The 24,408-nt window shown below is 41.6% G+C and overlaps 1 protein-coding gene across 1 annotated transcript; it reads left to right on the forward strand.

Moving 5' to 3' along the window:
• The first annotated feature begins 1,753 nt into the window (after positions 1 to 1,753).
• CCT2 (chaperonin containing TCP1 subunit 2) lies at positions 1,754 to 20,702 on the forward strand. Its single transcript, XM_030214507.1, has 16 exons — positions 1,754 to 1,844; positions 4,218 to 4,292; positions 4,381 to 4,446; positions 4,544 to 4,655; positions 5,988 to 6,064; positions 9,335 to 9,447; positions 11,009 to 11,211; positions 11,308 to 11,408; positions 12,730 to 12,857; positions 13,812 to 13,915; positions 14,446 to 14,565; positions 15,956 to 16,084; positions 16,615 to 16,718; positions 17,915 to 18,014; positions 18,294 to 18,435; positions 20,436 to 20,702. Exons 1-16 carry the CDS (start codon positions 1,842 to 1,844, stop codon positions 20,464 to 20,466), a joined length of 1,608 nt encoding a protein of 535 aa, XP_030070367.1. The 5' UTR covers positions 1,754 to 1,841; the 3' UTR covers positions 20,467 to 20,702.
• Positions 20,703 to 24,408: the final 3,706 nt, after the last annotated feature.

Below are 24,408 nucleotides of genomic sequence, written 5' to 3' on the forward strand. Positions count from 1 at the left end.
TCCATAGGTTTCTATGGAACTTTGGGAGGCTAAGTGCTTTGAAAATGAGCCTGCAAGGGACACTACATGCCATGTCTGCTAAGTTATGGAAATGGTTTTGGATTAAATCTATGAAACCTATTGCTTCTGCCCCTATATTGCAATCTCTGGACCCCAGTTAAACAACATAAGGTGGATTCTACATCTTCAAATTTGTGCTAGTCTTGTAATGGAGATATAGGTACATTAGAGCATATGTGTTTCTCATGCCCGGATCTTCAGGATTTCTGGTTATCAGTTTGGGACAGAATTTGTGTTATCTTTCATTTGAATCTCCCTCTTTCATTTCTTGTTATAGTTTTTTGTTCTGCAGGGTTGAAACAGGCAGGAGTTAAGTGCAACTATAAATTATTGCACTATTAGTGGTAGCAATCTCTACTATTATAAAAAAAATTGGAAAAATCATAAACTGGTTTCTTTTTTGCTTTTGGTGGGCTACTGTATGACCGACTAGGGGACATGCGATGAAGCTACAATGTAGTAAATTTAAAATGAATCGGAGAAAAAGTTTCTTCACTCAACGTGTAATTAAACTCTGGAATTTGTTGCCAGAAAATGTGGTAAAGGCAGCTTAGCAGAGTTTAAAAAAAGGTTTGGCCAGCTTCCTAAAGGAAAAGTCCATAGATCGTTATTATATGGACTTGGGGAAAATCCAGTATTTGTGGGATAAGCAGTATAAAATGTTTTGTACATTTTAGGAATCTTGCCATGTATTTGTGACCTGGATTGGCCACTGTTGGAAACAGGATGCTGGGCTCGATGGACCTTTGGTCTTTCCCAGTATGGCAATACTTATGTACTTAAATATGAAAAAATACTAGCGGAACGTACCAATTCTTTACCAGTATTTCATAAAATGTGGGAACAAGTAGCCAAATTTTGTCAAAGTTCAACTGTGAATTGATAAGTAAACCTGCTTGTTTTGTTCTTTAACCGTCTGTAATGGCATTCTGTATTTAAGGATATTGCATTGTATAGAACTTTGGCTTATCTGAGTTAAAAAAAAAAAAAAAAAAGGTTGGACGGCTTCCTGGAGCAAAAGGACATACAATGCTATTGAATGGGCGTAGGCATAATCCACTATTTCTGGGATGGGCGGGACAAAATGCTTGTTCTTTTGGCCGCTGTTAGAGACAGGGTTGCTGGGCTCGATGGACCCTCGGCCTGTCCCAGCATGGCGATAGCTTATGTCTTTGACATCCTAGTTAGGACTGTGTTTCTTTATATATTTTTTTATATATTTTTTTTATATTTTATATATTTTTTATATATTTTTTTATATATTTTTAAAAAAACTTAATAAGTACACTTGAACTTTATAAACCGGGACATCTAGGAAATTGTTCCAGAAAGTGAAGTGCTTTGAGAATTACTTATTTTCATTTTTAGAAATTGTTTATTAAAGTTTAATAACAGGGGTAGGAAATACAAATTACAAGAAACAATCAGGTAATCACACCAAAGCATAACAGTGGACACAGGTAATAGAGGGAGGCAGGAGGAGGGTAGGGGGGGAGCAATTTGTGAATGCATTGAAAGCAAAACCTGCAATTTACACTCCAGCACTATGAAGAACTCTTGTTTAAAGAAAGGCTGCTAAAGGCAGCCACACTTTAGCAACATAGAAGTAAGTAATTACTTAGACATTTTGAGTTTCCTCGCTGGGCTTTGAATGTGCGCATGCGCCTCGTGAGGTCACTTCCTGCCTGGCGCTAGAGGACCACCCGGTTCCGGGCTCTTGTGATCTGACGGTTGTGTAGTCGCACGCGCTTGGTGGTTTCACTAGTGAGCTCGGCGGCGTCATGGTGAGTGCGTGTGACCGGAGCGTGGACCTTCTCGCTTAACTGGGTTAAAAAAAAAGTCTTTTTCTCTAATCCCTGGCGCGGAAGGTTCTGGATATTGCTGGAAAGCCACGGTGGACTCGGAGGGTTTCCGGCCTAGTTCTTTTCAACGTGGCCAGACGATGCTCCACCACTGGTCACTATAGTCACCCGAGGGGCTGGTCTGTACTGAGGGATCTGGAGGCCTTCGAGGCTCTTTTTCCTCTGGGTTCTTGTTGTGTCTGCAGCAGACGGTGTGACATCGCCCGGACAGTCAGTGTCATGCAGTGATTCCTGATAGTGGGTGGGAGCAAAATCCTGCACTGTTCCAAGGCAAACACAAAGTTCAATAACGGGGGAAGGAATTGTTTAAAGTTAGGCAGATGTATTTTTTTTTTTTTAATATATCAATTTTTTATTGATAACACTTAGACACAATACAGTAAATAATTCGAACAGTACAGAAGAGATGTCATCAAGCTTATAAGTTTTCTCCCCTCTTCCCCCAACTCCCCCCCCCCCTCCATCCCCCCCCTCTCCATCCCCCCCCTCAACTCTACCCCCCCCCCCCCCACCGGTTCTGTTAACAGTTCAATATCCTGCTTCTCGCAACAGGTGGCAGTGTCCCAAAACGGAAGCCAGATTTTACAGAACTGGTCTCCGTTCTTCGAGGCCAAGTCTCCCACTTTTTTTTTTCCAACATACAGCGTTGCATCATGGCTTAGGCAGATGTATTTAATATGGGCTATCCTCTGTTTTCCCCAATATCAGCTAGATATTGTCAGGTTTTTTTTCAAACAATGGGAGCTATTCTGTTTTTTTTTAACACAAGGGTCTAAAACAGAGCTTCCCGAACCGCCAAATGGGCTCACTACTTAAGTGGGCTCTGAATTGGTGCATCATCATGCTGCATCTCTAGGGGGACGTGCAATTTTATTTGGTCACAGTTATGGGGTTACAGCCACAAGAAGATTGGGAAGCACTGGTCTTCAGTCAAAGACTGCTGTTTTCAGTTTCTGCCCAAAAAGCAGAAACTGCCCTGAACCTAACAGGTGCCTGGCACCCCCTTCCTCCAAACCCGATGACTTTAAAAATAATTTTTTGAAGATGGCACTGGTGGCAGGAGCGAGTGGGCAACGCTTCTGCCTAATTTAAAGTCTGGGAAGGCTTAGAAAAGGGTGTCAGGTCCCACTAATAATAGTTTTAATTGCTTAATTATCTTGCTAAACCGCTTTTCTAACATAAAGTGGTTTATAATAGAACTATAAAAATAAGTATAGAAACGAATGCAATAGCTGATAGGACACCAGGGAGGATTTTTTTTTAAGTCAAATATTTTTCGGGGGGGGGGGGGGGGGGGGGGTTAGGCGGGTAGACAATGCAAAATGCCACTGCCAATGCTTTTATGCCCACAGCTTTTGACAGGAAGGGTGACATTTAGCAATGAGCTGCGGATTACTGCTGTGACTTTAATGTGGCAGTAATTTGCACGTCCATTTCTTACAGCATTCCATAGTATTTTTGGATTGTTAATTTTGTGGTAGAGCCATGTGCAGAGTTGGCTGTGCCACATTGCTTTCTGCATTGACCCCTTGCTCTGTTGGTGAAGAGAGCATGTTTTAAATTTAATGTGGCAGTAATTTGCACGTCCATTTCTTACAACATTCCATAGTATTTTTGGATTGTTAATTTTGTGGTAGAGCCATGTGCAGAGTTGGCTGTGCCACAATGCTTTCTGCATTGACCCCTTGCTCTGTTGGTGAAGAGAGCATGTTTTAAATTTAATGTGGCAGTAATTTGCACGTCCATTTCTTACAGCATTCCATAGTATTTTTGGATTGTTAATTTTGTGGTAGAGCCATGTGCAGAGTTGGCTGTGCCACATTGCTTTCTGCATTGACCCCTTGCTCTGTTGGTGAAGAGAGCATGTTTTAAATTTAATGTGGCAGTAATTTGCACGTCCATTTCTTACAACATTCCATAGTATTTTTGGATTGTTAATTTTGTGGTAGAGCCATGTGCAGAGTTGGCTGTGCCACAATGCTTTCTGCATTGACCCCTTGCTCTGTTGGTGAAGAGAGCATGTTTTAAATTTAATGTGGCAGTAATTTGCACGTCCATTTCTTACAGCATTCCATAGTATTTTTGGATTGTTAATTTTGTGGTAGAGCCATGTGCAGAGTTGGCTGTGCCACATTGCTTTCTGCATTGACCCCTTGCTCTGTTGGTGAAGAGAGCATGTTTTAAAGGACTTTATGTATGTAACCTGATATTACTCTGAGGAACCCTATTGTAATACACACTTGCTGAAAGACTTTAAATTGCTGATTTTTTTTTACCCCCCCTCTTTTGTTCTAGGCTTCCATTTCACTTGCACCTGTGAATATTTTCAAAACTGGAGCTGATGAAGAGAAGGCAGAGACAGCTCGCCTTGTAAGCATGTAGTGATTTTCAGGTTTATAGTGTTCTCTAATACTAAAGTTATGAAGAGTTTGATAATATCAGCATGTTCTTCTTACAGTCTTCTTTTGTTGGCGCCATTGCGATTGGTGATCTGATTAAAAGTACTCTTGGGCCCAAAGGCATGGTAAGAAACTAGCTCTGCCTTTTACATACACAGTTGTGGTTTGTGTCACTATTTATTGTCCATATCATAAAATCCACAATCCATTTGTATATGATAGGACAAGATTCTGCTGAGCGGTGGGAGGGATGCTTCTGTTACAGTGACCAATGATGGTGCAACAATTCTGAAATCTATTGGCATTGACAATCCTGCTGCCAAAATTTTGGTTGGTAAGTTTGAGGAGCTATTTGAGACTTGATATTTTGCTTTTGTATTGTCGGTTTTCATGATGCTTTTTCTAGTGGTGGTTGAAAATTCTTGATATTTGCTGATTAGCAGGAGTAGCCTAGTGGTTAGTTCAGTGGACTTTGATCCTGGGGAACTGAGTTCGATTCCCACTGCAGCTCCTTGTGACTCTGGGCAAGTCACTTAACCCTCCATTGCCCCTGGTACACAATAAGTACCTGAATACATGTAAACCACTTTGAATGTAGTTGCAAAAACCACAGAAAGGCACTATATCAAGTCCCATTTCCCTTACATATTCAAAAATGAATATATATTTTATTGTGTGCTTATACCATGTGATACTATTTAGAATGAGTAGCAGATCATATGAATTTTTTGTGATATATTTATATGTTTATATGTACCACCTACATGTTATTGAAAACAATCGAAACGGTTCACAAATGAAATCACCATTTCCTTTCCCACACTCTTAAATATAGCCTTTTAACATTTCTTGGTTACATTTTCCCTAATTCCTGACCTATCTCTACCTAACCGCTTAACACTGTCAAAAAGTTCACACCTACCCCAATATATCCACAGTTCTGACACTGAATGAAGCCAAGATTAGTACGTTATGAATGCCTTACTCTTTCTGAGGTGGGCCCCTCCTTTTGTACTTCCCCAAGCTATCAAAATTGTAGTTCCACCCCCCCCCCCCCTTTTTTTCTTTACAGTTTTAGACTGTAAGGTACCTAGATGTCTTCCATGATGGGTGGGATAGTAAATCCCTAATAAATTTAAATAGTCCAGCAGGCAAAATTTAGGACTATTTTGTTCCACAGTGTGGGTGCTGCTGTTAGGATGCTCTAGGCCTCCATTGAGCACTCTGTAAGGTTTGCAATGGCAGGACTTTCATAAGCCCCTCTGGGTAGAGTGCAGATTGCATTTCAGTGTGTAGTGTACTAATTTCCTGGTCAGCTATCTAGGGGCGGCGTTATAAATAACTATAAATCATGCATGGTATCTTGAATTGTGATCAGTTTTGTATAGTAGCCAGTGTGACAAATCCAGCAAGTGGATATGCTGAAGCCCAGCATGGTACTGAAACGATTACATCCCACTGTTAATGTATGTATATTGTACTGCTTAGTGATAAATCCTAGTAAATATACACTTTAGCTGTCATGTCAATTTGTATTAATGTAACTAAAATAGCACCCAATTAAAAAGCAGCTGGCATATGAGCTGCTTTCTTAATTGGATGCCTGCTTTGTTTTCAGAAGAGTTTGAAGCAAGGAAAGAAATAAAAATATGTTTGCTGATTTTAGATATGTCAAAAGTCCAAGATGACGAGGTTGGTGATGGAACAACGTCTGTAACTGTGTTGGCAGCTGAACTTTTAAGGGTAAGAAAGTAAAATATGTATTTTGATATTTGTAGATATGCACAAGTTGAACATTGCCCTTGTGCATGTATACTTAATGTATAAAGATTGTCAGATTTGTTTAGAGGTTTATATCTGAATTTTCTGGTCCTGTGGAACAGTGATCATTGGGCTGGTCATTGAGTTGTGGTCCCCCCCCCCCAGGTGGTCTAATTTTCATGATATCTGTAATGAACGTACATATTTGTTTATACTACTAACCGCATGGTTCTCAGATAGTTGACTGTTAAAATATAACAGATAAATACAGCATTATTGTATAATCTCAAAACAATATAATTAAAAGCACAACTAAAAACCACATTTTAAAAATGTTTCCTAAATTGTAACTAGGATGGTTTGAACTGTAAATCTAATAGTAAAACTTTCCATTGTGGCATCACAAAACATTCAGTGTCCCTGAATGTAACTGACCTTGAGCTACTACTGAAAACGGTGTGAGCAAAATCCAAATAAATAAATGCTATTTACTTTGTGATTGCAAGCCCTTTTTTTTTTTTCTTTAGGCTAGATAATGTCTGCTGAGAGGGTTGTAATAGCTGCAAAATAGTGTAAGGGCATAACATAGAAGTGATATGGAGACATTACCTTGAGTGTGAACCATATGGGTTAGTGCCGGAGGCAATTTCTCCAAGTGGGTTAGTTTTGCACATACCATGACAGGAATGAGTCTCACTCCTAAGGCAGGTCATGTGGAGTATGATATCAGTCGCAAATTTACTGCTAATGCTCACCGTAGTACTTGCATTGTGCCAAAGAGTTTCTTTCAGAAGTTCATATGAGGTTACATGTATAGACAATTTATCCAGGTGCGCTTGGAAGTTCTTTTGATCAAGACTGTGGCACCCAAAATGATGGGAAATATTTCTATATCTTTCTGCCACATTTTCCTAGCGATGACATTTGTGCACTAAGGGCTGCTTCTACAAAGCCGTGCTAGTGATTCCCGCGCAGCAAATGAGGAAGCGCATAGGAATTGAATGGCCAATGTGATTCTTTTAACAACAAACGGACAACAAAAAAATTGACCATGCTTCTCATTACTAAGTTCACAGCTATTGTCAGTTGGTAACCTTTTCATAAGCCTTGACCAAGCGTATTACAGTAATCTAAGTGTGTCGAAAGAATAAGTCTATAACTTCTGAATCCATTTTACAATCAATCTATGAGACTTGGGTTTTCATAGATATTTTATCATCCTAATCTTTGGGGAACAATTTTCATGCCTCTGTTTTCTGAATACTGTATATTAAGTTCTTGTCCTCAACTGACAGTTCTGTTTTATTCTAGTTTCAGTTTATATAAGCAAGCAGCAATGTTTGATCTTTCATTATTGGTAGAACTAACTGGGTGTAACTTGTAAAAAAAAATAAAAGATGACATCCCAAAAGACCCAATCGTAATAGAACAGTACTATTTTAAACGCTGAATAGCAAAGGGGGGTGATACTGATCTCTGGGACATGTCGTTCCAAAGTGACTTTGCTGTGGAAAATTTCCCTTGCCATAACACCTTTTGATGGCAACCTTGAAAAAAGGAGGAAAACCTTTTTGTTATAATTGAATTATGTTTGATCATTTACAATGTACATGTTTTGAGTGGCAGATTAGTTAATGGTTAGTGCAGTGGCCTGAGAACCAGGTTTGATTCCCACTGCAGCTCCTTGTGACTCTGGGCAAGTCACTTAATCCTCCATTGCCCCCGGTACAAAATTAACCTGTATATAATATGTAAACCACTTTGTAACCACAGAAAGGTGGTACAACCAATCCCATCCCCTTTCACGCTTTATTATATTAATACAAAAAAATTTGCATAAAAAAGGAGGAAATTCAGGCCAAGAATGAGCTCCCTAGGCCTGTATTAGACAATTGTCTTAGCAAGATGCAATGATCAATCATATTGACTGCAGATGAGAAATCCAGTCATACCAGGGAGGCCTGCTGTTTTTCTGTTTGCATATGAATATCATTAACAGACATCAAAATGGTCTCCATATTATGATTGGTATGGAATCTTGATATGTTGCATGCCTAAGAGTTTGTGTGTCTCTGTACTCATCATTGATTGTATATTACTTATAGTCTTGTCAAGAAGTGGCAGATGAGACACAGGGCAGTAGGAACTCCGAGCAGATTGTGGCTTCCTTTCAACCAGTTGGAAAGTGACCTGTTTCCAGGGAGAAGGGTCACTTTTTCAAACTACATTTGAATGCATTTCAAAGAAATTGGGTCTGAAGTTGTTCGGCGTGTGTAATAATTTTAGATACTATTTGTACTAGTGAAACAGGGCACACTAAGTTAAGATGGTGATGCCTTCTCTGTGTTTTTCTTTTACATCTGCTTTTGCAGGACAAGTAAATGAAGAACCTAATTTTGCCCCGTGTTAGGTATTCCAGTCTATACCAGATAACTGTACAGATTTCACTCCCCCAAATTTGTCAACATACTAAGATGACCTGAACTTGGAAGATTTTGTTGTTACATATTACTAACAATAGTTCTGCAAGTTCATCTTTCAGTGTTATCAGGAATTTATTTTTTAGTTCTTAATTTTATTTTTTTAATACTACCTTAATCTTTGCCAGCACATTAAATCATCATCAAAATCTGTTTTACTGTTCTGGGATCTCTCCAATTACTTGTGACTTGGATTGGCTACTGTTGGAAACAGAATACTGGGTTTGATGGACCTTCGATCTGTCCCCCAGTATGGCAACACTTATATGCTTATATCATCACTTCTGGCCTAGTCAACCAATACACCTGGTTGTTTTAGCATATATAGTTTTTCAGTAAACATTGTTGAATCATCCTTCTGTAAATTTTATCCTTTTTCCATATTCATTGGCTGTATCCTGAAAACCAGACCAGCTAGGTGGTGCTTCAGGACCAGTTTGAGAAACTTTGGACTTGGGTATTCGTGGACTGATCCATAGTAATCTTCACCCTTCCAGGATTTACTTTCTCCTGATTTTAGTGAAGGGAAAAGTATTATTTCTCCATCAGCCCATTAACATTAGAGAGAAAATTAAAAGAAAAGTGTAACACTAACAGACTTCCCTACTGAATTCCATTTCTTTCCAAGATTGTGGCAGATTCCAGCTGTATTTTCTTGTATGGACTAGAATTTCTACATGGAAGATTCTTTAAGTTTGGCAGGTGATTCCAGATCTCTTAAATTTTGCTTAGTGAATGAAGGGATCACTGTTGTACTTTTGTTTTCTGACAGGAGGCAGAAGTGCTGGTTTCAAAGAAGATTCATCCTCAAACTATAATTTCAGGATGGAGAAAAGCTACGCATACAGCCAGAGAAGCCCTGTTAAAAGCTGCTGTGGATCATGGGTTAGTGTAATTGGAAGGCAATCTCTGTTAGTGGCGTTTGTGCTAAATTTTAATAGGCTCACAATGTAATAGTTGCACCTGAAAGTCTACTGTAGTGTGAGCCATAAGATAGCAAGATATGCTCTCTTTGGGAATATAGAAGCAGGCAGTCTAGATTTTGTATGTAAGGTCTGACCTTTTAACATGGATCCTGAATCGTGGTTTTCTCCGTTGGGAAATAATTGTAAAAGTTATTTATTTTCAAGCAGAAATTTAAGCCTTTTTGTCTGTTAAGCAGAGTGCTGAGAACTGTGGTAAGGGTGGGGGGAAGCGGCGGCAGCTCTGGCTGTACCATGGATAAATATATATAAGCACCTTTGCAGCTTGCCGAGCCACTGCAGAGGCAAGGAACAGGTCTAAATTGCTGTACTTCCCTCAGATGGGTGACTGTAGTGTGCCCATTATCGGTTCTTTTCACTTTTTTTTACAAAAAGTTTAATTGGTATCTGGGAACAGAAAAGTCAACATGGTCAAGTAAGACTATGCATATTGCATATGCATTGGACATAGACCAAACCCAGTTTAGTGACCATATTCTGTATCTCCAGGATGATGGGAATGTGGGCTTATTCCACCAGAACCTAGGTCTGGCTCTGTTTAAGCTAGAGGTCCAAAGGAGCAAAAAGAAATGACCAAAGGCCTTCGGACTTAGGAACCTGAGGGTGGGATTGCGGAGCCCTTCGCTGCCAGGACTGATAATACCAAGTTCAGTCCTGCTGGATGTGCAGGAGAAGTTAAGAGTAGCCTTTAAGCTAAGGATCTTTTGATTCAGCCCCAGTGCTTGTTTTGTTGTGCCCTTCTCTTCCCTTACTCTATCATACGTTCCCCCCTACCATCTCTTCTCTATCTATTTAGTCCGTCATGTGCCCTGGTCACTTTTGCACATCCTGCTTTCGCTCCCTCTCACCTCTCTTCTGCTAGTGCTGCTCCACCCCTCCAGTTTCATTGTTTTTTAACTGTACGTAGCTCATAGGTGAAGAACACCACACAGTTCAAACAAAAGATAAGTGATCTATGTGGGAGGGGAGAAAGAAGGTTCCTACAGGCTCCTTGGACCTCTGGCTTCCCTAATCCATACCTTTACTAGAGGTTGTTAGATACTCCTGCACAGTTGCAGCCCTCAGTGTGACCCCAGGCCAAAACATTTCCCCATCCTGGTTAGGAGCAAGAGAAGGTAGGAAAACTGGCACTGGTGGAGGGAAATCTGAAAGAGAATAGGTAAGATATGAGTGCATGGGGACTGGAAGGTGTGATGGGAGGAGGAGTGACACACTGACTGCAGTTAGAATGTTCTGCTACAGGATGTTAGGTTCATGCTTTTCATATATTGGTGCAAGATAGTAATAGTTAATGCTCTTTTTCCTTTTGCATTACTTTGATTTTAAGTTTGGAAAGATTTTGGGGGTTTTTTTTTAGCCACAGTCTCAACACATTTGGGGAGAGTTGTTGCTTTTTGTAAGATTGTGTGCTTGTGTTCTCCCTGTTAAAACTCAAGAGCATACATTTTATTTTCTCCTTAAAGGAGCGACGAAGAAATATTCCGTACTGACCTCCTGAACATCGCCAGGACGACACTGTCATCAAAGCTGCTTACCCATCATAAAGACCATTTTGCTAAACTTGCAGTGGATGCTGTGCTCAGACTGAAGGGCTCTGGGAATTTAGATGCCATTCATGTTATCAAGAAGTTAGGAGGGAGTCTTACAGAATCCTATTTAGATGAAGGTAACATGTTCGTTTTATTCAGGGCGAATGGCTTAGATTTCTAATTCTTAACCTAGTGCTAATTTCCTAGTGTTGTATAATTATTTTTCTGTGTAGGTTTCTTATTAGATAAGAAGATTGGAGTCAACCAACCAAAAAGAATTGAGAATGCTAAGATCCTTATTGCAAATACTGGTATGGACACAGATAAAATTAAGGTGTGTGAGTATTTAGAAAGTGTGTTGGTATTTCACCTTAAAAGGCGCATATCTATATATATATATAAAACTCACCCTCAACATTCTATTGTCTGACGTCACTGAAGCCAAGGTTCGTAAGTTCGAAGCTCTGAAGCCACGAAAAACACAGTCTCGGGGCCCCACCCTCGCGTCAAACGTTATGACGTTGAGGGCGGAGCAATTCACTCACATCGACGGCGGCCAGGGCAGCGCAATGGCGTCACTGACGACGAAGGTGTGTTGGGTGGGGGGGGCCCAGAGTCACACATCGACGGCGACCACGGCGGCACAATGGCGTCACTAACAACAAAGGTGCGTTGGGTGGGGGGGGGGCAGAGGAAAGCCTTGCTAGCGCCCGTTTCATTGGCTCCAGAAACGGGCCTTTTTTTACTAGTTTTTAATATTTTGTGCACTTGGTTGTGTTGCTGGCATTTGGAACGCTACCATTATAATGAAACCAGAGAAGGACAGCTTTCTTGGAAATTTGGGACATATTTATTTATTTATTGCATTTGTATCCCACATTTTCCCACCTATTTGCGGGCTCAGTGTGGCTCACAATACAATGAGGAATATTTTCAAAGCACTTAGCCTTCCAAAGTTCCATAGAGGCATATTTTCAAAGCACTTTGGGAGGCTAAGTTCCATAGGTTTCTATGGAACTTTGGGAGGCTAAGTGCTTTGAAAATGAGCCTGAGAGAAACCTATGGCACTTTGGAAGGCTAAGTGCTTTGAAAATATAATATTACCTAAAGCCTGTAGTTTTAGTGAATGAACTTTGAATATTTTTTTTTTTTTTTAGGAAGAAGTGGGGGTTGCAAAGGGGGGAAGCAGTTTGGGTCATGGGATATAGGGCGATAGGAGGGATGGGGGGGGTGGGTTTGGGTCCAGATTAGTTGTTTCGTTTGTATTTTGCTGTGATTAAGGGGGGGTAGAATAGAGGGGGGAGCGGAGTAGAATGTTGGGGGTGGCATATATAGGGGGAAGGGGGGAACTAATATAAAAAATTTGTATTGACGATTATATGACACCATCTGAGTCAGTATCTTCAAGTTTCTGTTGAATTTTATATGCTTTTTTTTTGTCAAAAGATTAAACATAATAAAACCAGAGAGTCTGTGTCATGATTAAATAAGGTAAAATTGAAGCATCACACCAAAATAGTTTAAATTTACTTCCTACCCAGTATTTTTTTTTTTTTTTTGTACTGATGACAGTGATTCGCAAATAGAATGCTACTTTCTATTGTAGTCTGTAATTATTTATCAAGAATGCATCCATTTATAATTCCCTTCTGTAGATATTTGGCTCTCGTGTCAGGGTGGACTCAACAGCAAAAGTTGCAGAAATAGAACTGGCTGAAAAAGAAAAGATGAAGGAGAAGGTGGAGCGTATCCTGAAGCATGGGATTAACTGCTTTATCAACAGGTGAGTGGCTCTGGCATTTCTTAATCCTTCAAGTAGAATTTATTTGCCTTTTCAGTGTGAATAGTTTTATTTAATACCTTTTGGGTAAGTTCTCTGTGTTCCACTTTCAGTAGATCCCTGTATGTGTTGCAGCAGTGGGTTAAACCAAAATGTTTTGGAATGGTTTTGGTTTCTTTGCGCTAGTAGAGATTCAAAGCTGTACGTTTTTATAAATCTGTTCTGTATAAAAATGTAACCTAGTTTTATGAAGCTTGATTTTTTTTTTCTTTTTGATTTCACAGTCCCTTTCAATTGGCCAATATCGTATTTTTCGGACTATAAGACGCACTTTTTTCCCCCAAAATTTGGGAGGAAAATGGGGGGTGCGTCTTATAGTCCGAAGGTAGCGATTCCGGATCGCCCTCCCCCCGAGTTCGGGATCGCCGTCCCCTACTCACGTCAGCGATGTTCCCTGGTGGTCTAGTGACGTCGGGGCAGGAAAGAGCCCCCTCTTTCCTGCCCAGCGCGCTGCTCTCCGTCCTCCTCCGTCCTCCTGTATGCTGCCTGACGGTCTCGGCGAGATTCAAAATGGCCGCCGAGACTCTTGGCGGCCATTTTGAATCTCGCCGAGACCGTCAGGCAGCACACAGGAGGACGGAGAGCAGCGCGCTGGGCAGGAAAGAGGGGGCTCTTTCCTGCCCCGACGTCACTAGACCACCAGGGAACATCGCTGACGTGAGTAGGGGAGGGCGATCCCGAACTCGGACAAGACGCACCGGAGCACCTAGGTTTTAGAGGAGGGAAAAAGGAAAAAAAATTTTTTTCCTATTTCCCTCCTCTAAAACCTAGGTGCGTCTTATGGTCCAGTGCGTCTTATAGTCCGAAAAATACGGTATTTGTGTTTCTGTAGTAGTAGAAACAGAAGCCCTCTGATAATTCTCTTTTTCCGTCATGGGAAAATTGCTTTGATTTTAGGCAACTGATTTACAACTATCCTGAACAGATGTTTGCAGCTGCTGGTATTATGGCTATTGAGCATGCGGACTTCGTTGGTGTTGAGCGTCTGGCTCTTGTTACAGGTACAGCATAGAATAACTGTGTAAATCCTTTTGGTCATCTTAGCCTGCCTTTTACCACTGACCACGAGTAGAGAAAATGTCCAGTTCTTCCTCGTGGTTCCTTTGAATTCTTGGCTTACAGGAGCACTGATGGTTTTTGTCCCCTTTTTTGTGTAAAGTAACTACTGCGTGTTTCCCTCAGTGGGTCTGCTTTAACTCTGTACCTAACAAGGGTCAGTCTTTCAGTGTATGGCAAGGGCAACTAGCCTCCCTTCCCACATTACCATCAAACTTGCAAGACATCCACATTTCCCTTTTCTGACAAACCCTGTTAGTTATGCTTTATCATGTGGGTGAAGGCTGATGATCCCATTTCAGTCTTAAGGAAGACACGATCACTTCCATAGGCAGAGTTCTACACGAAAGGGTTTTTCGGGCTTTCCCGATTTATTCATTTTAATTAAGTTTAAACCATCCATCAAGACCTCAGTTAAAGAAAACCCAAGGTTTGTGCTTACAGTTAACTGAACAGCCTGGTAATTGATTTGCAGGTGGTGAAATAGCCTCCACCTTTGATCATCCTGAGATGGTGAAACTAGGAAGCTGCAAACTCATTGAAGAAGTTATGATTGGGGAAGACAAGCTCATTCACTTCTCTGGAGTAGCAATGGGTAAGTTCCCTGCTTGTTGCCTTCTACAGGGCGACTTTGCCCCTATTCAGTTTAACACATTCATTCTTAAACTCATAAACCAGATGTTGGAGCTATATAACCCTTGTGGCTTAACTACCCAGTGTCTGCTGAGGACAAAAGAGCTTGAAGTGAAGCTGGAGCAGAGTTGGATTTCAGCTGGCAAACACTTTGTGGTCCTTTAGGTGTGACAGAACTGAAGGTGCATTATAGGATCATGAGTAGCAGAAACTCATGCCCCTCAGTATGGTTTCCTAATACTCCATGAAGTTCTGAATGCTTTGTGTATTTTAGACTACAGAGCAGGCCTTCAGAGCCATTTTTAAAATGAACCTTTTCCATCCTCATGTATGTGGCGCTCTTGTTTTGCGTGCTGTTAACTTTGAGAGAGCAGGCTGGCGGGGTGGCTCTGTAGCAGTGCTGTTCATTGCATACAGAAGCTGCTCTATGTGATGCCCAGGGGGATATTTGAGAGCTAATGTTCCTAGTCCTCAGGGAGGGGGGAGAAATTGTGGTCATCATTAAAGGAGATACCTGGTGATCAAATTTAAGTCCATGATAGTGTTACAGAAGGATCTATGGCACATAGCTCCCAGCCTCAGGATAGTGGGTACATTTAAAATAAGAAAATCTCTGGGTGACTGTGAGTGAAGGCTCATAGGGTCGGGATTTAGCCCTGGATCCATCTGACTTTCTCATTTTCTCCTTCCCGCTATTGGGCCAGAAAAATTGAGAGCACTACATGTTGTGCAAGTGGGTAATAGTTTTAGCTAATTGGCTTAATTATGCAGTTTTCTAGAGTATCTACTCTATAAAACATCTCGACATTTTTCTATAGTGCTGCCAATACTGTGTGTTAATTTCACCCTTAATGAAAACGAGTTGTGTTCCTTATTGAGACTAACATATCAGGGCTTTGACAAACTAGGATCCTTTATCTGGGTCCTCCAGTGTGAAGTGTAGCAATCTCTTGCCCTTCATTCTTGCATTTCCTCAAAAGTAGATGTAAACTAGACTGGACATAAAAGAAAACATAGCAGAGAGAGCCTCAGTACTGGAACTTATAAAACTATAGTGTACGAGTTGTGAAATGATGAAATAAGCTTACAGAGTAAACACAAAATCCAGAAAAGATCATCAGTTGGAGACAGAAGAACAGCGAGTGAACAGAACCCTGAAGGCTGGTTTTAGAGAGGGGTGTTAAGAGCATTTAGCACTTGGTGGGTTTGGAGTATTTACTGTGACTACCCATGATTGACAGGGTCTTGCTATGCTTAGATTCAGATTATTTCACGACAGTGGAAATGTTGGGCAGAATATTTTCCCATCCTCAGAGCAATGCTGAATTTTTTTTTCCCCCCCTGCCTTTTAGGCGAGGCCTGTACGATTGTCCTGCGCGGGGCAACTCAGCAGATTCTCGATGAAGCAGAGAGATCTCTGCATGATGCCCTGTGTGTACTTGCTCAGACTGTGAAGGACACAAGAACAGTCTACGGTGGAGGTAATTCTTGAGACGTTTCTTTGCAGGTTTTGGACCAAGATACAGTTAGAATAATGAGGCTGGAAGACACGTCAGTTACCCCCCTCTCCTTCCATGTTAGATCACTGCTGGAGCACTGAAGCAGAGAAGCTGGAGATGTCCACCTCCTTGTCAGCTAACTTGTAATGCTTATCTGACCCAGATCTTCTTACTGTAGTCTAAAACCTGTTTCTTCAGTGAGAAATAAGCGTTTCTTTGTGTCTGACCCACCACCCTTTGTATATTGGATACTTTTGCCTAGTCTGCCTTCAACCTTCACTAGGCTAAAACACACTGAGCTCCCATTTGCTCTTCATAGATTGTACTTCCTAAACCTCTTACTATTTTTTTCTTGCTTACCTCTGAACTCGTTTTGATTTCTTCCATCTTGAAGTGTGGTGACCAGAGCTGGTCAGTGTGGAGAGGGGTGAGAGTCCTGCATGTAAACCCAGCCCACTTTAGCACTTTTTTTTTGTTTAACGTTTAGTAACTTGCATGTGTGTTTTCTGCAGGGTGCTCTGAGATGCTGATGGCTAATGCTGTGACAGAGCTGGCTAACAGAACCCCAGGAAAAGAATCTGTTGCAATGGATTCTTTCGCTAAAGCATTGCGAACGGTAGGTTTCTTGTTTTTATTAGTCTGGTACAGTGATGTGGCACTGGTTTATTTGGTTTAATATACTGCATCTTTAGGACAAAAATAAATAGATTTTTCAGATGGTGTTGGAATGTCCTGAAAGACTGTAGAAATTTGAGCGATGTGGTGACTGGACAAAGTTACTGCAGGTCTTTTTTTGCATCATGGGATTTTATGATCATTTTTACCTAATTCCTGCCTGTTCTACGGGTAGAGTTTCTTTCTGAGGGTTTCTGCCTCTTACCCCAGATGTGTTGAAGCTTTTGTTACTTGGCTGTATAGTGTCCACACACAATTGAGCATCTGTACTCTCGTGGCCATACTCAGTTGTGATTGGTGTGATGGAGTAATAGATGCCTGCTTGTTTTGAGGATAGTGATGGTTATCATGACCTTTAAATAAAAAGGAATGTACCGTATTTTTCGGACTATAAGACGCACTTTTTTCCCTCCAAATTTTGGAGGAAAATGGGGGGGTGCGTCTTATAGTCCGAAGGTAGAGATTTCCCGCCCTCCCCCCCGGCCCTGTCACCACTTCTCCCTACTCACGTCACGCGATCTTCCCTGGTGGTCTAGTGACGTCGGGGCAGGAAAGAGCCCCCTCTTTCCTGCCCAGCGCGCTGCTCTCCGTCCTCCTGTATGCAGCCTGACGGTCTCGGCGAGATTCAAAATGGCCGCCGAGACTTCAGGCAGCAATGCATACAGGAGGACGGAGAGCAGCGCGCTGGGCAGGAAAGAGGGGGCTCTTTCCTGCCCCGACGTCACTAGACCACCAGGGAAGATCGCATGAGTAGGGAGAAGTGGTGACGGGGCCGGGGGGAGGGCGATCCCGAACTCGGACAAGACCCACCGGAGCACCTAGGTTTTAGAGGAGGGAAAAAGGAAAAAAAATTTTTTCCTATTTCCCTCCTCTAAAACCTAGGTGCGTCTTATGGTCCGAAAAATACGGTATATAAATGGGATTAAAAGTGTTTTGACAAACTGGAACAGATAGAAAATAAAAACTGTTAATGCTGCTAAGACTGCTTATAGCCAGTCTCCCAGCTTGGTGGCTTCCTCCGTGTTGGAATAGTATGTATATTTTTTTACTGTCTGCCTTTCTGTGAAAGTTCTCTTCTTTAGCTTGAGTTTTCTGCACTCTATGTACTGATTCTGTCATAACTGTTCCTTTTTGTAGTTGCCAATTATCATAGCGGATAATGCCGGCTATGACAGTGCAGATCTGATTTCTCAGCTGCGAGCTGCCCACAGCGAAGGAAAATCAACATATGGACTCGGTGAGCAGCCTTTTGTTTTGGAACTCCTAGGAATTGCAGAGATGGCATACCTTTGTCCCAGCTTGCCAGATACGATTGGAAAAGTGGCCTTGACGGCTATGTAGCGACTCTTAGCTAGTCTGTGAACCTTCCTCCTTTCCTAGACTTGAAAGCTTAGAATTGCTGTCCTTCATAAATGTGTTCTAATGTCCATAAATAGCTTGCTGTGTCATGCTGAATATTAAATTGGATGAAAGCTTGGCTTTTGGAGTTGTACCTGAGCATGAATATTCTCTCTAGATATGCAGAATGGCACAATTGGAGACATGGCCTGTCTGGGGATAACTGAGAGCTTCCTGGTGAAGAGGCAGGTTCTGTTGAGTGCTGCTGAAGCAGCCGAAGTAATTCTCCGTGTGGATGACATCATTAAAGCAGCACCAAGGTACCAGCAGATTTAAGCCTCTGGTTGCCCCCTTCTGAATTTTCAACTGGAAGTCATGAGTTGCAGTCAGCCTGCACAGTGATGCACTGGCTGCTAGAGCTGGTCCCAGTAGCTGGGTGACAGTCCTCAGATGCTTACTCAGCCTATTGATAACCCATCCCTGATGAATGTCATGTTGGTGGTGGGGGGGGGGGGGGGGTGTAGAGAGGGAGATGTACACTCTTAGAATGGTGTGGTTGGACTAGGGTAGGGATTCTCAACACAGTCCTTGGAACACATCTAGCCAGCCAGTTGGTCAATGTGTAATTTAAACTCTGGAATGTGTTGCCAGAGCAATTTTGTTTATTCGAAACTTGATATATACCGCCTTTCACAACAAAGCAAAGTGGTGTACAATACTAAAATAAAACAAATGAGGAAAGGAACGCCAATTCCAACAGGACAGAGGAAATAAAACAAAGGCAGCAAGAAAATGGAATAGATAAAGAACGGACAGGGGAATACAGAGACAGTACCTGTGACCTGAAAATGATCCTGAAATGTAAAAACGTATGGAAATGGCTGGGCAAAGGAGTGAAAGTTTAGCTTTCAGGGCAAGAGGTAGAGAGTTCCAGAGAAAAGGGGCAAAAAAAAAAAAAAAAAAAGCAGAAGCATATGTGGAATTAAGACTGGCACAATGAACAGGTGGCAGGGACAGGATTCGAAAATCAAACGAAACTCACATGTAGGACAATAGGGAGTAATAAGACTCACCAAATACCCACCCAGACGAAGGCCCTTGAAAGTGATGATCAGAATCTTATGAATGATGTGAACTTTGATAGGGAGCTAATAATGTTCTTTAAAAATGGGGTAACATGAGTAGCGATGAGCATGAGAGAATGTAAATAACAGTATGTTGTACTGACTGAAGTTTACAGAGAAATTTTGAGATGACCAGCATAAATGATATTACAATAATCCAATTTTGTGGCAACCAATGCATAAAGTAAAGTGGCGGATTTCATCAGTAAGAAATGGTTGAAGGGACCGTATCAAGCGAAGAGAGTAGAAGCACTTCCTAACAGTGACAGAAATGTGAGAGGAAAAAGTGATTAAAAACAGGGTTTGGTTAACTTCCTAAAAAAAAAGTCCATAAGCCATTAAGACAGTCTATGATAAGCAGGTACTTGTGACCTGAATTGGTCACTGTTGGAAACAGGATACTGAGCTTGATGGACCTTCAGTCTGTTCCTGTATGCTAAACACTTATGTTCTTATACCCAGAATGAATATGCTTGAGATTAGATGTGCATGCCCTTCCTCCATCGTATGCAGATCTATCTCATGCATATTCATTATGGGTATCCTGAAAACCTGACTGTCTAGGTGTGTTCCAAGGACTGGGTTAAGAACTGCTCTAGGTTGCTCCTTCGGTTTTTATAAATGCCCAATAGTTCAATTACATTTGATCTGATATCATATTTTAATTAGGTATTTTGCTTTTGTTTCATTGGAACTTTTTTGATGTCTTAAAAACTTTGTTGTTAAAGTCCAAACCCATTCAGTGTAGCTTAGTGAATATACACCTCCTCTTATATGGTTAAAAAGAAATCACCAAGTCACAAGTTTTTGTGATCTGTTCCGAATATGGATATTTTTCAGCATCTTTCTATCCCGGCCCAGCATAAGAATAACAGCCCCTGTTTTCCCTTTCCCAGGGGAGCAGGGAGGCTGCTTTCCAGATTATAAAACCTATATCTGAGGAAGATAGCAAGAGAGTGCTTTTACATACTTGGTTTTATATGGTTCAGGGTTTGAAAGTTCGTAAAACCCTTCAAAGCTACTGAAGTCAAGTCATAGTTGGAAAGGGCTGATGCACCGAGCGTGAATTGGTTTAATTTGGATACCTCAAGGAGTAACAGTGAGCTTTGTCTTCAAGGTTGTTCTTGCTGTAGATTTAAAATGATTAGTGATGCCTTATGTAATAGATTGATGCATACATTTGATTCTTGTTCCAGGAAGCGTGTTCCAGACCAGCATCCCTGTTAAACTCAGCTCAGCCCAAGTGGACACAAGGACCAGCTCTGACATTTCATACTTTTATAGTAATGGAGAAGTTGAAGAGGAAAGCAGCCTTTTAGCCATGGGCTTGCCAATTAACTTATTTGGTATCGTGGGGAAAAAATTGAGTGTTCCAGTGAAAGATGTTTCCTTCACCTGTATTTTTTTTTTTTTTTGCTGTTCCTTTTACCATGCACTGAAATAAACTTCCACCTATAAATGTATACTTTTGAGTCTGTTTATTCTCTACAAAGACACATTTTCCTTAGAAGTTTTACTATGTGGTTAGTGGAATTAAAAATATTAACAAATAAGAAAGCTTGGGATAAGCACAGAAGATCCCTTACTTGAAAAAAAAGTATCAGTAAAGCCTGAGGTGCTCAGGTCTGATATGAAGCAGGAATCGGGTAGACTTAGGTGATCCTTACCTGCTGTCGTGGACTGATTTTCTAACCAAGAGTCATAATGGTGACTGCAGTGTCCATTCTGTTTAAATCTTTTTATTGACAAATAGGCTTAAAACTTCAAAAAGAACGCAATACAAGCGCACGACGAATCATCGTGCCATCATTGCCACAAATGCTATTACTACCATTGCTACCACAAAGTGAGTAGAGGAAAGGAAGTATTGTCATTCCACTTCTAACACTCTCCCCCCCCCCCCCCCCCATATACGCCCCTACCCTCCACCAGAAATTGAAAAAAAATGTTTTTTGGGGTGGTGAACTCAGTCGGTTCAGTATAAGGCTATGGGCTTTGGATGATAACGATTGTATATAGAATTCCCAGATTTCCAAGAAAGCTATCCTTCGCTTTGGGGAGGGCCCCACCACCCTTCGCTCCTGCAATAACAGCTCGTGCAGTCGATTTCTCCAGTGCCAATAATCCGGTGGCTCGTCACTCACCCATGCATTCAGAATTAATTTCTTCCCTCCTATACTAGCCTTGCGAATGAACTGCTGGGCCCCTTTGTGTTGAAGTGCAGATGCCAAATACTTATCGAGCAAAACACCCAGGGGACAAAAACTGGATCCTAACTTGCACCACTGTCTCTAAATACTTAACTATTTGACCCCAGAAAGCTTTTATCTTATAGTATTCCCAAAGTGAATGAAATAGTGTCCCCTCCCTATGCAGTGTCCATTCTAAAGGACTGGGATGAGCAGAGGGAAATGTTTCCAAGTTCAGTGGAATAGAGCTTTGAGAAATCAAACATATAAACGGCGAGTGACCATACTCACTCACAAATGCGCAGTAGACACCTCTGCCCCGCCCCCACGTCAATACGTGATGACGGGGGGCGGAACAGAGGGTCTGTACTGCGCATTGCTGAGGGAGGGACACCGCCGCCTAACGCTCTCCCCACCCGAGTCGCCGCCGCCACCCACCTTCTACCCGGTCGGGCCCTCGCTCCGCTATTGAAACAGCGAGGGTCCGGGAACGCAGCACTAGCTGCCGACGTCGGCCTTCCTTCCTTCTCTGCCTCTGTCCCGCCCTCGACGACGTTACGTCACACGAGGGCGGGACAGGCAGAGAAGAAGAACGAAGGCCGACGTCGGCAGCTCAGCAGAGCTCAGTGCTGCGTTCCCGGACCCTCGCTGTTTCAATAGCGGAGCGAGGGCCCGGCCGGGTGGAAGGTGGGTGGTGACGGCTCGGTGGGGGGGGGGAGGGCAAACTCGGCGGTGGGGGCGGGCCTTTCAACCCCCCCTTCCTATAATAGCCCGTTTTTACGGGCTCAAAGGCTAGTCATGTCATAAATCGGCGTTGGAGGACAATACTTCCTTATGAAAGGTTAAGCCACGCTGCTCCAGCTTCTTTCCACACAACCCATGGCAATACCCATAGTAAAACGGTCTTTATCCTACCTTTTAATGTTTATGCTAAAGTGGATAGTGTATATTAAACGGATAACGGTAACTTGGTGGTATAAGTTCTGCCCAAGCAGTCATAGTGCAGGGAAGCCCGTTTGCATGTGCTTGGGCATTTTCTGAAGCTTGTTTCTGTCATTTGGGTTCCCTTAATTAGATATTAAGCCATTGTGGGCGACGGTCCTGATGGTGTTCACTGTATGGCATTGTTTGTATAACTAGTTACAAAGCCTCTTGCAGTGCTTGTTTACATTTTCATGCATAGTTGGCCCTCTTAAAGCTAAGATGAATTCCATTTATATGACAGTTGCAACAATACATTCCCTTGCTTTATTTCATTCCCATGGTGACTTTTAATATAAAAATGTACACAGCACAAACCTTTTTGAGTTTTACATCCTGATGTAGAGAATGCAAATAAGTCTAATTCTTAAACAAAAAGGCATCTGCTGAATATTTAGTGTGATTATACTAATTTTAATACTAGTCTGACACTGAAGGATTAAAAGAGCACCCAGGAGGAAACATGGTGGCCATAATACAGGCATTCTCCTTTCCCAAATGCGCATTGAGACAAGCAGAAGCACTTAAGACTCGGGAACGGGGTGAACTGGTGTTTGAGGACTGGAAGTAGTGGAGTAGCTTAATTGTTGGTGTACTGGGCTGACAACCAGCAAAAGCCAGGTTCATATTGTGCTGCGGTTCCTTGTTATCGTGGACAAATCACTTAATCCTCCATTGCCTTAACAGATTGTGATCCTTTTGGGGACAGGAAAATATCTGCTGTACTTGAATGGGATTGGCCTTGAGCTACAACTGAAAAAGACATGCGCTAAATCCAAAATCCCCTCCCTCTCTCCCCGCCTCTGGTCAGTTGTGAAAATGTGAGGAGGTTAGGACCTTGGCCACAGCTGACCTACACATAGCTTCCCATGGATGATCTGATAACATTTGCTGTAGTCAGGTACTAGTCTTGCAAGAGGCACAAAGGCATTAATACATTTCTTGATTAGCTTTAAAAGGTTGCCCTTCTTCGTCAGATCGGAAATAAGCAGTTATACTATCTGCTAACACATTTGCTTATTTCCGATCTGACGAAGAAGGGCAACCTTTTAAAGCTAATCAAGAAATGTATTAAGTTATGTCCAATAAAAAAGGTACCATCTTATTTTCTTTTCCATGTTTTATTTTGTTTGATTTCTATTGATAACCTTTAAGAGTGGACTAATACGGCTACCCCACCTCTCTACTCATGTAAATCAAAATTTCTACCAAACTCTTCACAAGCAGGTCATTCTGGAGATGGTTAAGAAATAAAGCATGTAGATTTGTAACTGAAACACTAAAACTGAACAGAGAAGATGGTTTATATACATCCACAATACACCAAGTATATAAAAAAAATTAGCATTTTTTGAGCAAGCTAAGATATTTCTATGTGTCTACACACCAATAAAACAGATGTATCTTCACGGTGCAACCACAGAGCATGACAGAGCTGGCCTTTCCATAGAGGGTTAGAGTCAGTGCATGAATGTTATTTACCTTCTTAAGAGAATTATCTGGAAAATAGAGAAACGTACTGAAATCGGGCTGAGCCTGTACAGCTGGCACTCGTGTAAACATGGACCTTCTATATCATACCAAATCTACCCTGCAAACAACTGCATTTTATGACACTGGTTCATAACATTTCAAAAATAAAAGTTTGAAAAAATATACATTTGTTTTTCTCTGTATAAACATGTTCAAACATTATAATCCATGTAGATCCCAGTTGAAAGTTCTAATTAAATTGGTGCAGGGATAAGAAAATGCATTATAACATAAAGTAAAAGACCATATACCAACTCCAGACCTCATTCCTTTTATCTTGCTGCACCATACGCCTGGAATAGACTTCCTGAGCCGGTACGTCAAGCTCCATCTCTGGCCATCTTCAAATTTAGGCTAAAAGTCCACCTTTTTGATGCTGCTTTTAACTCCTAACCCTTATTCGCTTGTACAATACCCATGTCTGTTTTTCATTCCCACCTTAGTAATTCCCTTATCCCTCCTGTTT

Source organism: Microcaecilia unicolor, chromosome 9 (assembly GCF_901765095.1).
Source record: "Microcaecilia unicolor chromosome 9, aMicUni1.1, whole genome shotgun sequence".
In the NCBI taxonomy this organism is placed as follows: Eukaryota; Metazoa; Chordata; class Amphibia; order Gymnophiona; family Siphonopidae; genus Microcaecilia; species Microcaecilia unicolor.